Genomic DNA, 10,128 nt, shown 5'->3' on the forward strand with positions numbered 1-10,128 from the left:
TTATCTCCCCTTCCCTCAACTTATCTCTCCTTCCCTCACCTTCTCTCCTTCTCTCACCTTATCTCTCCTTCCCTCACCTTATCTCCCCTTCCCACCCCTTATCTCTCTTCCCTCCCCTTATCTCTCTTCCCTCCCCTTATCTCCCCTTCCCTCCCCTTATCTCCCCTTCCCTCCCCTTATCTCCGATTCCCTCACCTTATCTCTCTTCCCTCCCCTAATCTCCCCTTCCCTCACCGTATCTCTCTTCCCTCCCCTTATCTCCCCTTATCTCCCCTTCCCTCACCTTATCTCTCCTTCGCTCACCAACCCTAATCTTATCTCTCCTTCCCTCACCTTATCTCTCCTTCGCTCACCAACCCTAATCTTATCTCTCCTTCCCTCACCTTATCTCTCCTTCCCTCCCCTTATCTCCCCTTCCCTCACCTTATCTCTCATTTGCTCACCAACCCTAATCTTATCTCTCCTTCCCTCACCTTATCTCTCCTTCGCTCACCAACCCTAATCTTATCTCTCCTTCCCTCACCGTATCTCTCCTTCCCTCACCTTATCTCTCCTTCCCTCACCTTATCTCTCCTTCCCTCACCTTATCTCTCCTTCACCTTGTCTCGCAAATGTTATTTTTCTATTTTCTTTCTATACTGAACAAAACAAGATAATCCATCCACCTGACAGGTGTGACATGTCAAGAAACAAATTAAAAAGCATGATCATTACACAGGTGTACCTTGTGCTGGGGGACAATAAAAGGCCACTCTAAAACATGTCGCTGTCACGGATCCCTCCGGAACTGTCCTTATGCACGCCTGCTCCCTATTCCCATTTGATTAATAATTGTATAAGTCTGCCCTCTGTTCACCATTGTCCTGTCGATTATTGTTACAATGTCCGTTGGTCGTGTGAGTACCTGTGCCTTGTTGTTTTGCCATTGTGGATGATTACGGGTCTCGAGAATTTGGAAGTATGTCCAACCGGCCTCATAACCGCAGACCACATGTAACCACACCAGCCCGAGACCTCGACTTCCGGCTTCTTCACCTGCGGGATCATCTGAGACCAGCCAACCGGGCAGCCGATGAAACTGTCGAGTATTTCTGTCTGTAATAAAGCCCTTTTTAGGGGGAAAAACTAATTCTTATTGGCTGGGCCTGGTTCCCAAGTGGGTAGGCCTAAATCCAAGTGGGTTGGCCCTAATCCATAGATTAGGGCCTAAATAATTTATTTCAATTGACTGATACCCTTAACTCAGTAAAATCTTTGAAACTTGCGTTTTGTATTTTATAGTTTAAATTTTAGTTCTGCACACTTCTCTCTCTCTCTCACACTCTCTCTGGCACAAGCGTGATTTAGCGGTCGTGTGTGTTGCTGTTGTTTGAGGAATGAAATAAATGAAATATTGGTGTGGGACAGGGTTTGGGTTAGTGTGAAGGATTGTGAAGGAATTGGCTAGAGAAGGATGGGACAGGGATGTTCTGCATGTCTTGAGGAGCTGTAGGTGGAGGCTAGAGGATGGGACAGGGTTTGGGTTAGTGTGAAGGATTGTGAAGGAATTGGCTAGAGAAGGATGGGACAGGGTTTGGGTTAGTGTGAAGGATTGTGAAGGAATTGGCTAGAGAAGGATGGGACAGGGATGTTCTGCATGTCTTGAGGAGCTGTAGGTGGAGGCTAGAGGATGGGACAGGGTTTGGGTTAGTGTGAAGGATTGTGAAGGAATTGGCTAGAGAAGGATGGGACAGGGTTTGGGTTAGTGTGAAGGATTGTGAAGGAATTGGCTAGAGAAGGATGGGACAGGGATGTTCTGCATGTCTTGAGGAGCTGTAGGTGGAGGCTAGAGGATGGGACAGGGTTTGGGTTAGTGTGAAGGATTGTGAAGGAATTGGCTAGAGAAGGATGGGACAGGGTTTGGGTTAGTGTGAAGGATTGTGAAGGAATTGGCTAGAGAAGGATGGGACAGGGTTTGGGTTAGTGTGAAGGATTGTGAAGGAATTAGCTAGAGAAGGATGGGACAGGGATGTTCTGCATGTCTTGAGGAGCTGTAGGTGGAGGCTAGAGGATGGGACAAGGATGTTCTGCATGTCTTGAGGAGCTGTAGGTGGAGGCTAGAGGATGGGACAAGGATGTTCTGCATGTCTTGAGGAGCTGTAGGTGGAGGCTAGAGGATGGGACAAGGATGTTCTGCATGTCTTGAGGAGCTGTAGGTGGAGGCTAGAGAAGGATGGGACAAGGATGTCTACATGTCTTGATGAGCTGTAGGTGGAGGCTAGAGGATGGGACAAGGATGTTCTGCATGTCTTGAGGAGCTGTAGGTGAAAGCTAGAGAAGGTGGTGCTGAAGCATATGGGCTTCCTATAAGGCTGGGAACTTTGGATGGTGAGGACTTAGATTACATAGTTGGCCATACTTAGATTGGGAGTGGCAGGTACAGTAGGTATGGGTAGTTAGTTTGCATGACTGGGTTTAGGTTAGGTTGGTTTGGGTTGGGTTTGTACTGGGTTTGTTCTGAGTTGGGTTTGTTCTGAGTTGGGTTTGTTCTGGGTTGGGTTTGTTCTGGGTTTGTTCTGGTTTGGGTTTGTTCTGGGATGGGTTTGTTCTGGGTTGGGTTGGTTCTAAGTTGGGTTTGTTCTGGGTTGGGGTTGTTCTGGGTTGGGTTTGTTCTGGGTTGGGGTTGTTCTGGGTTGGGGTTGTTCTGGGTTGGGGTTATTCTGGGTTGGGGTTATTCTGGGTTGGGTTTGTTCTGGGTTTGTTCTGGGTTGGGTTGTTCTGGGGTTGTTCTCAGTTGGGTTTGTTCTGGGTTGGGTTTGTTCTGGGTTTGTTCTGAGTTGGGTTTGTTCTGGGTTGGGTTTGTTCTGGGTTGGGGTTGTTCTGGTTTGGGAATGTTCTGGTTTGGGAATGTTCTGGGTTTGTTCTGGGTTAGGTTGTTCTGGGTTGGGTTTGTTGTAGGTTAGGTTGTTCTGGGTTGGGTTTGTTGTAGGTTAGGTTGGTTTGGGTTGGGTTTGTTCTGGGTTTGTTCTGGGTTGGGTTGTTCTGGGGTTGTTCCGGGTTGGGTTGTTCTGGGTTTGTTCTCGGTTGGGTTGTTCTGGGGTTGTTCTCGTTTGGGGTGTTCTGGGTTGGTTATATGGTGATATCAATGGTTATTTTATTGTGTGTTACTTTAGATACTTTAGATAGGCAGAGTTAGATGGCGTAGTCGGCTAGAGTGGGGATGGTAGCTGAGGCTTGGAGAGTTGGGGTTTTAGTCGGCTAGAGTAGGGAAGGGAAGGGAGGTAGGAGGGGTAGTTGGCATGGCTGTTGGTTTGTGCTGGGTTATATATTTAGTTTGAGATCCAGTGGAGGAGCAGGGGAAGGAGGAGCAACAGGTAGCTGAGATTTCCTTCCAGCTTGGATACGTTTCCTGTCACGTTGCAGTCATCAGAGAAACAGCAGTGAACTCTGACCCCTGGTGACCGGTAACCCTGACTGTTGGCCTGGCTACAGAAAGACTTGTAGGAGCAGGACTTCATCACTCCGCCTGAGAGAGAGAGAGAATGAGACAGAGTGAAAGAGAGAGAGAGACAGAGTGAAAGAGAGAGAGAGAGAGAGAGAGAGAGAGAGAGAGAGAGAGAGAGAGAGAGAGAGAGAGAGAGAGAGAATGAGACAGAGTGAAAGAGAGAGAGAGACAGAGTGAAAGAGAGAGAGAGAGAGAGAGAGAGAGAGAGAGAGAGAGAGAGAGAGAGAGAGAGAGAATGAGACAGAGAGAAAGAGATAGAGAGAGAGATAGAGAGAGAGAGAGAGAGAGAGAGAGAGAGAGAGAGAGAGAGAGAGAGAGAGAGAGAGAGAAAGAGAGAGAGAGGAAAACAGATAGAGAGAGAGAATGAGAAAGAGATACAGAGAGAGAGAGAAGAAGAGATATTGACAGAGAAAAAATAGAGACAGCGAGAGCGAGACAAAGTATGAATGGAGAGGGAGCAGGGGCGAGAAAGTGCAGAGGGAGAAGAGAGAGAAACATTGAAATACCTTTGTTAACCTGTTGGGGATGGGGGCGCTGTTTAGACTATTTATGCTAATGTGGCTAATTTTTTAAACGGCTTCCCACAAAATCCTTGATCGTACAATATGCATATTATTATTATTATTGGATAGAAAACAGTCTATAGTTTCTATAGGAGTTGAAATTTTGTCTCTAAGTGGAACAGAGCCCATTCTACAGCAATTTCCCTGACATGGAGTCAGATTTGAGAAACGTTGGCCACTTTTCTGAAGTCATTTAAACGGGCACTGTCGTTGCTATGACTATACGGACACTTCTTACGTCTTCCCCTGGATGCCTTTACGTGATGACGATTCCAACGGGCTCGATTGCTCGTTCACAGGCCCTACAAATGAAAAAAACCTTTAGCTAGCAAGTCTTTTCTTGCTGCGTAACGCGCGTGGAAGACACCGACCCTCTCCTGTTCCAAGCGTTAGTTTAGCCTGTTATATTTCTCCGGTCATCTTTTCACTCGTTATAGGAGTTACAAACATCACAAAGTAGTTAATTTAAAGCGTTTTATAGCAATTTATATCCGTTTAGTGCGATTTTGGGACATTTATTTTTGCAACGATGTGAAAAGTTGGTCACGCTTTTCAGTTCATCCCGAACGTAGTTGACATTTCCACATGGCAAGAGGACAGCTTTCCACCAAAAGACGATTTCTCCCAAGAAAGGATCCTTTGCCCAAGATACTGATGGAAGAACAGCTCAAGGTAGGACATTTTTATTATGATAAATCGTGTTTCTGTCGAAACATTTTAGTGGCTTAGGACGCCATGTTTTTTGACGTAGCTTCGCTTGGCGCAAACTGTATTGAAAAGTAAGGATAAATTAAAAAATGTAATAACGCAATTGTATTAAGAATTAAATTGTCTATCAATCCCTGTCCACCCTATATTTTTTAGTCACGTTTATGAGTATTTATGTATAAGAGTAGATCACTGTCTAAGTGGCGCAAGGACGTTTTCTTTACCAGCTTGTCTACATTTCACATTGTCTAACCATGATTTTGGTGGCTAAATATAAACATTTTCGATCAAACTGTATATGCATGTTGTAATGTGATGTTACAGGAGTGTCATCGGAAGAATTCTGAGAAGGTTAGTGAAAAAATTAATATCTTTTGGCGATGTTGACTTTTATCGCTCACTTTGGCTAGAATCAATGCTGGGCTGCTAATTGCTATGTGCTAAGCTAATATAACGATTTATTGTGTTTTCGCTGTAAGACACTTAGAAAATCTGAAATATTGTCTGTATTCACAGGATCTGTGTCTTTCGATTCGTGTATGCTGTGTATTTTTACGAAATGTTTGATGATTAGTAGTTAGGTAAACACGTTGCTCATTGTAATTATTCTAGTCCATTTGTGATGGTGGGTGCAATTGTAAACTATGCCATCTACCTGAAATATGCACTTTTTTCTAACAAAACCTATCCCATACCATAAATATGTTATCAGACTGTCATCTAATGAGTTTTTTTGTTGGTTAGAGGCTATAAATATCTTAGTTTAGCCGAATTGGTGATGGCTACTGGTGTTGGTGGACAAATAAAAGATGGTGGAATATGCTAATGTGTTTTTAGGTAATAGATGTACATCTTTACATATTGTGTCTTCCCTGTAAAACATTTTAAAAATCGGAAATGTTGACTGGATTCATAAGATCTGTGTCTTTCATTAGCTGTATTGGACTTTAATGTGTGAAAGTTAAATATTTTAAAAAAATATTTTTTTTGAATTTCGCGGCACTGGTTTTTCAGTGGGGGGGGGGGGGGAGTGCCGCTAGCGGCACGCTGATCCTAGACAGGTTAATACACAGGGTAACATTTTACATAATGCCTGCAGGTATTTACATTTGTATTTATTAGGGATCCCCATTAGCTGCTGGCCAGAAGTGAAATGGAAAGAAAAACGGAAGAGTGTTTTCACCCCCTTTGCTATGAAGCCCCTAAATAAGATCTGGTGCAACCAAATACCTTCAGAAGTCACATAATTAGTAAAAACTAACGTCCACCTGTGTGCAATCTAAGTGTCACATGACCTGTCACATGATCTCAGTATATATACACCTGTTCTGAAAGGTCCCAGAGTCTGTAACACCACCTCAAGCGGCACCGCAAGCGGCCCCATGAAAACCAAGGAGCTCTCCAAACAGGTCAGGGACAAAGTTGTAGAGAAGTACAGATCAGGGTTGGGTTATTAAAAAAAAATATCCGAAACTTTGAACATCCCACAGAGCACCATTAAATCCATTATTCAAAAATTGAAAGAATATGGCACCACAGCAAACCTGCCAAGAGAGGGCAGAAACCAAAACTCACGGACCAGGCGAGAGAGGGCATGAATCAGAGAGGCAACAAAGAGACCAAAGATAACCCTGAAGGAGCTGCAAAGCTCCAAAGCGGAGATTGGAGTATCTGTCCATAGGACCACTTTCAGCCGTACACTCCACAGAGCTGGGCTTTACGGAAGAGTGGCCAGAGAAAAGCCATCGCTTAAAGAAAAAAATAAGCAAACACGTTTGGTGTTCGCCAAAAGGCATGTGGGAGACTCCCCAAACATATGGAAGAAGGTACTGGTCAGATGAGACTAAAATGTAGCTTTTTGGCCATCAAGGAAAATGCTATGTCTGGCGCAAACCCAACACCTCTCATCACCCCGAGAACACCAGCATGGTGGTGGCAGCATCATGCTGTGGGAATGTTTTTCATTGGCAGGGACCGGGAAACTGGTCAGAATTGAAGGAATGATGGATGGCACTGAATACAGGGAAATTCTTGAGGGAAACCTGTTTGTCTTCCAGAGATTTGAGACTGGGACGGAGGTTCACCTTCCAGCAGGACAAGGACCCTAAGCATACTGCTAAAGCAACACTTGGGTGGTTTAAGGAGAAACATTTAAATGTTTTGGAATAGCCTAGTCAAAGCCCAGACCTCAATCCAATTGAGAATCTGTGGTATGACTTAACCTGTTGGGGATGGGGGCGCTGTTTAGACTATTTATGCTAATTTGGCTAATTTTTTAAACGGCTTCCCACAAAATCCTTGATCGTACAATATGCATATTATTATTATTATTGGATAGAAAACAGTCTATAGTTTCTATAGGAGTTGAAATTTTGTCTCTAAGTGGAACAGAGCCCATTCTACAGCAATTTCCCTGACATGGAGTCAGATTTGAGAAATGTTGGCCACTTTTCTGAAGTCAGTTAAAAGGGCACTGTCGTTGCTATGACTATACGGACACTTCTTACGTCTTCCCCTGGATGCCTTTACGTGATGACGATTNGGGGATGGGGGCGCTGTTTAGACTATTTATGCTAATTTGGCTAATTTTTTAAACGGCTTCCCACAAAATCCTTGATCGTACAATATGCATATTATTATTATTATTGGATAGAAAACAGTCTATAGTTTCTATAGGAGTTGAAATTTTGTCTCTAAGTGGAACAGAGCCCATTCTACAGCAATTTCCCTGACATGGAGTCAGATTTGAGAAATGTTGGCCACTTTTCTGAAGTCAGTTAAAAGGGCACTGTCGTTGCTATGACTATACGGACACTTCTTACGTCTTCCCCTGGATGCCTTTACGTGATGACGATTCCAACGGGGTCGATTGCTCGTTCACAGGCCCTACAAATGAAAAAAACCTTTAGCTAGCAAGTCTTTTCTTGCTGCGTAACGCGCGTGGAAGACACCGACCCTCTCCTGTTCCAAGCGTTAGTTTAGCCTGTTATATTTCTCCGGTCATCTTTTCACTCGTTATAGGAGTTACAAACATCATAAAGTAGTTAATTTAAAGCGTTTTATAGCAATTTATATCCGTTTAGTGCGATTTTGGGACATTTATTTTTGCAACGATGTGAAAAGTTGGGCATGCTTTTCAGTTCATCCCGAACGCAGTTGACATTTCCACATGGCAAGAGGACAGCTTTCCACCAAAAGACGATTTCTCCCAAGAAAGGATCCTTTGCCCAAGATACTGATGGAAGAACAGCTCAAGGTAGGACATTTTTATTATGATAAATCGTGTTTCTGTCGAAACATTTTAGTGGCTTAGGACGCCATGTTTTTTGACGTAGCTTCGCTTGGCGCAAACTGTATTGAAAAGTAAGGATAAATTAAAAAATGTAATAACGCAATTGTATTAAGAATTAAATTGTCTATCAATCCCTGTCCACCCTATATTTTTTAGTCACGTTTATGAGTATTTATGTATAAGAGTAGATCACTGTCTAAGTGGCGCAAGGACAAATTCTGACCAGCTGAGTTACATTTCACATTGTCTAACCATGATTTTGGTGGCTAAATATAAACATTTTCGATCAAACTGTATATGCATGTTGTAATGTGATGTTACAGGAGTGTCATCGGAAGAATTCTGAGAAGGTTAGTGAAAAAATTAATATCTTTTGGCGATGTTGACTTTTATCGCTCACTTTGGCTAGAATCAATGCTGGGCTGCTAATTGCTATGTGCTAAGCTAATATAACGATTTATTGTGTTTTCGCTGTAAGACACTTAGAAAATCTGAAATATTGTCTGTATTCACAGGATCTGTGTCTTTCGATTCGTGTATGCTGTGTATTTTTACGAAATGTTTGATGATTAGTAGTTAGGTAAACACGTTGCTCATTGTAATTATTCTAGTCCATTTGTGATGGTGGGTGCAATTGTAAACTATGCCATCTACCTGAAATATGCACTTTTTTCTAACAAAACCTATCCCATACCATAAATATGTTATCAGACTGTCATCTAATGAGTTTTTTTTGTTGGTTAGGGGCTATAAATATCTTAGTTTAGCCGAATTGGTGATGGCTACTGGTGTTGGTGGACAAATAAAAGATGGTGGATTATGCTAATGTGTTTTTAGGTAATAGATGTACATCTTTACATATTGTGTCTTCCCTGTAAAACATTTTAAAAATCGGAAATGTTGACTGGATTCACAAGATCTGTGTCTTTCATTAGCTGTATTGGACTTTAATGTGTGAAAGTTAAATATTTTAAAAATATATATTTTTTGAATTTCGCGGCACTGGTTTTTCAGTGGGGGGGGGGGGGGTGCCGCTAGCGCCACGCTGATCCTAGACAGGTTAAAGATTGCTGTACACTAGCGGAACCTATCCAAATTGAAGGAGCTGCAGCAGCTTTGGCCTGAAGAATGGGCAAAAATTTAAGTGGCTAGATGTGCCAAGCTTATAGAGACATACCCCAAGAGATTTGCATCTGTAATTGCTGCAAAAGGTGGCTCTGCAAAGTATTGACTTTGGGGGGTGAATAGTTATGCACGCTCAAGTTTTCTGTTTTTTTGTCTTATTTCTTGTTTTTTTCACAATAAAAAAAGATGTAGCATCTTCAAAGTGGTTGGCATGTTGTGTAAATCAAATTATACAAACCCCCCAAAAATCTATTTTCATTCCAGGTTGTTAGGCAACAAAATGGGAAAAATGCCAAGGGGGGTGAAAACTTGTTATCTCTTCATGTTCCCGCTGGGACTTCCCCCAACTCCCTGCTGTGCCTAGGCTGGGGGTCCAGACAGAACAGTCTGTCATGTCCTCAGACACACTCAGGACACAAGCATGCGCACTAACACACACACACACACACACACACACACACACACACACACACACACACACACACACACACACACACACACACACACACACACACACACACACACACACACACACACACACACACACACACACACACACACACACACACACACACCATGCAGGATATGAACCCATTACATTTGACCCATGTAAACTACAAAACGGGTCATGGTTTGCAGGGTACCAGAGTTGTAGATTACACACTCACTGTTTAACTCACTTCCATGTCCTCGTACTACAGCGCAGGCGTCAGAGTAGCTTGGACAGGTTTTTGAGCCCTGACGATTACAGTCTTCATCACTAGAACCCATGCAGGAATAGCATTGTAGGGCTTCACCTGGAGAAAGAAGACGGAGAACATTAGAAGAGGAAGAGGGAGGAAGAGAATGAAAGCATTAGAAAGAGGCAGGGAGAGAGGAGAGACAAGAGAGAGATGAGATATGAGAGAGAGATGAGAAAGATATGAGAGATAGAGATGTATGAGAGAGAGAGATAT

At 43.1% G+C, this 10,128-nt stretch overlaps 1 protein-coding gene across 1 annotated transcript in view; it reads right to left on the minus strand.

Moving 5' to 3' along the window:
* Positions 1-428: 428 nt before the first annotated feature.
* LOC129865555 (prostate stem cell antigen-like) overlaps positions 429-10,128 on the minus strand; it is a 21,643-nt gene continuing 11,943 nt past the window's right edge. The window contains exons 2-3 of the mRNA XM_055938433.1: positions 9,841-9,969; positions 429-3,505 (exon numbers count right to left, since the gene is read on the minus strand). Of these exons, the coding sequence (XP_055794408.1) occupies positions 3,309-3,505; positions 9,841-9,969 (326 nt within the window). The 3' untranslated portion in view covers positions 429-3,308. The remainder of the gene's footprint in view (positions 3,506-9,840; positions 9,970-10,128) is intronic.

This window comes from Salvelinus fontinalis, chromosome 1 (assembly GCF_029448725.1).
Source record: "Salvelinus fontinalis isolate EN_2023a chromosome 1, ASM2944872v1, whole genome shotgun sequence".
NCBI lineage: Eukaryota > Metazoa > Chordata > Actinopteri > Salmoniformes > Salmonidae > Salvelinus > Salvelinus fontinalis.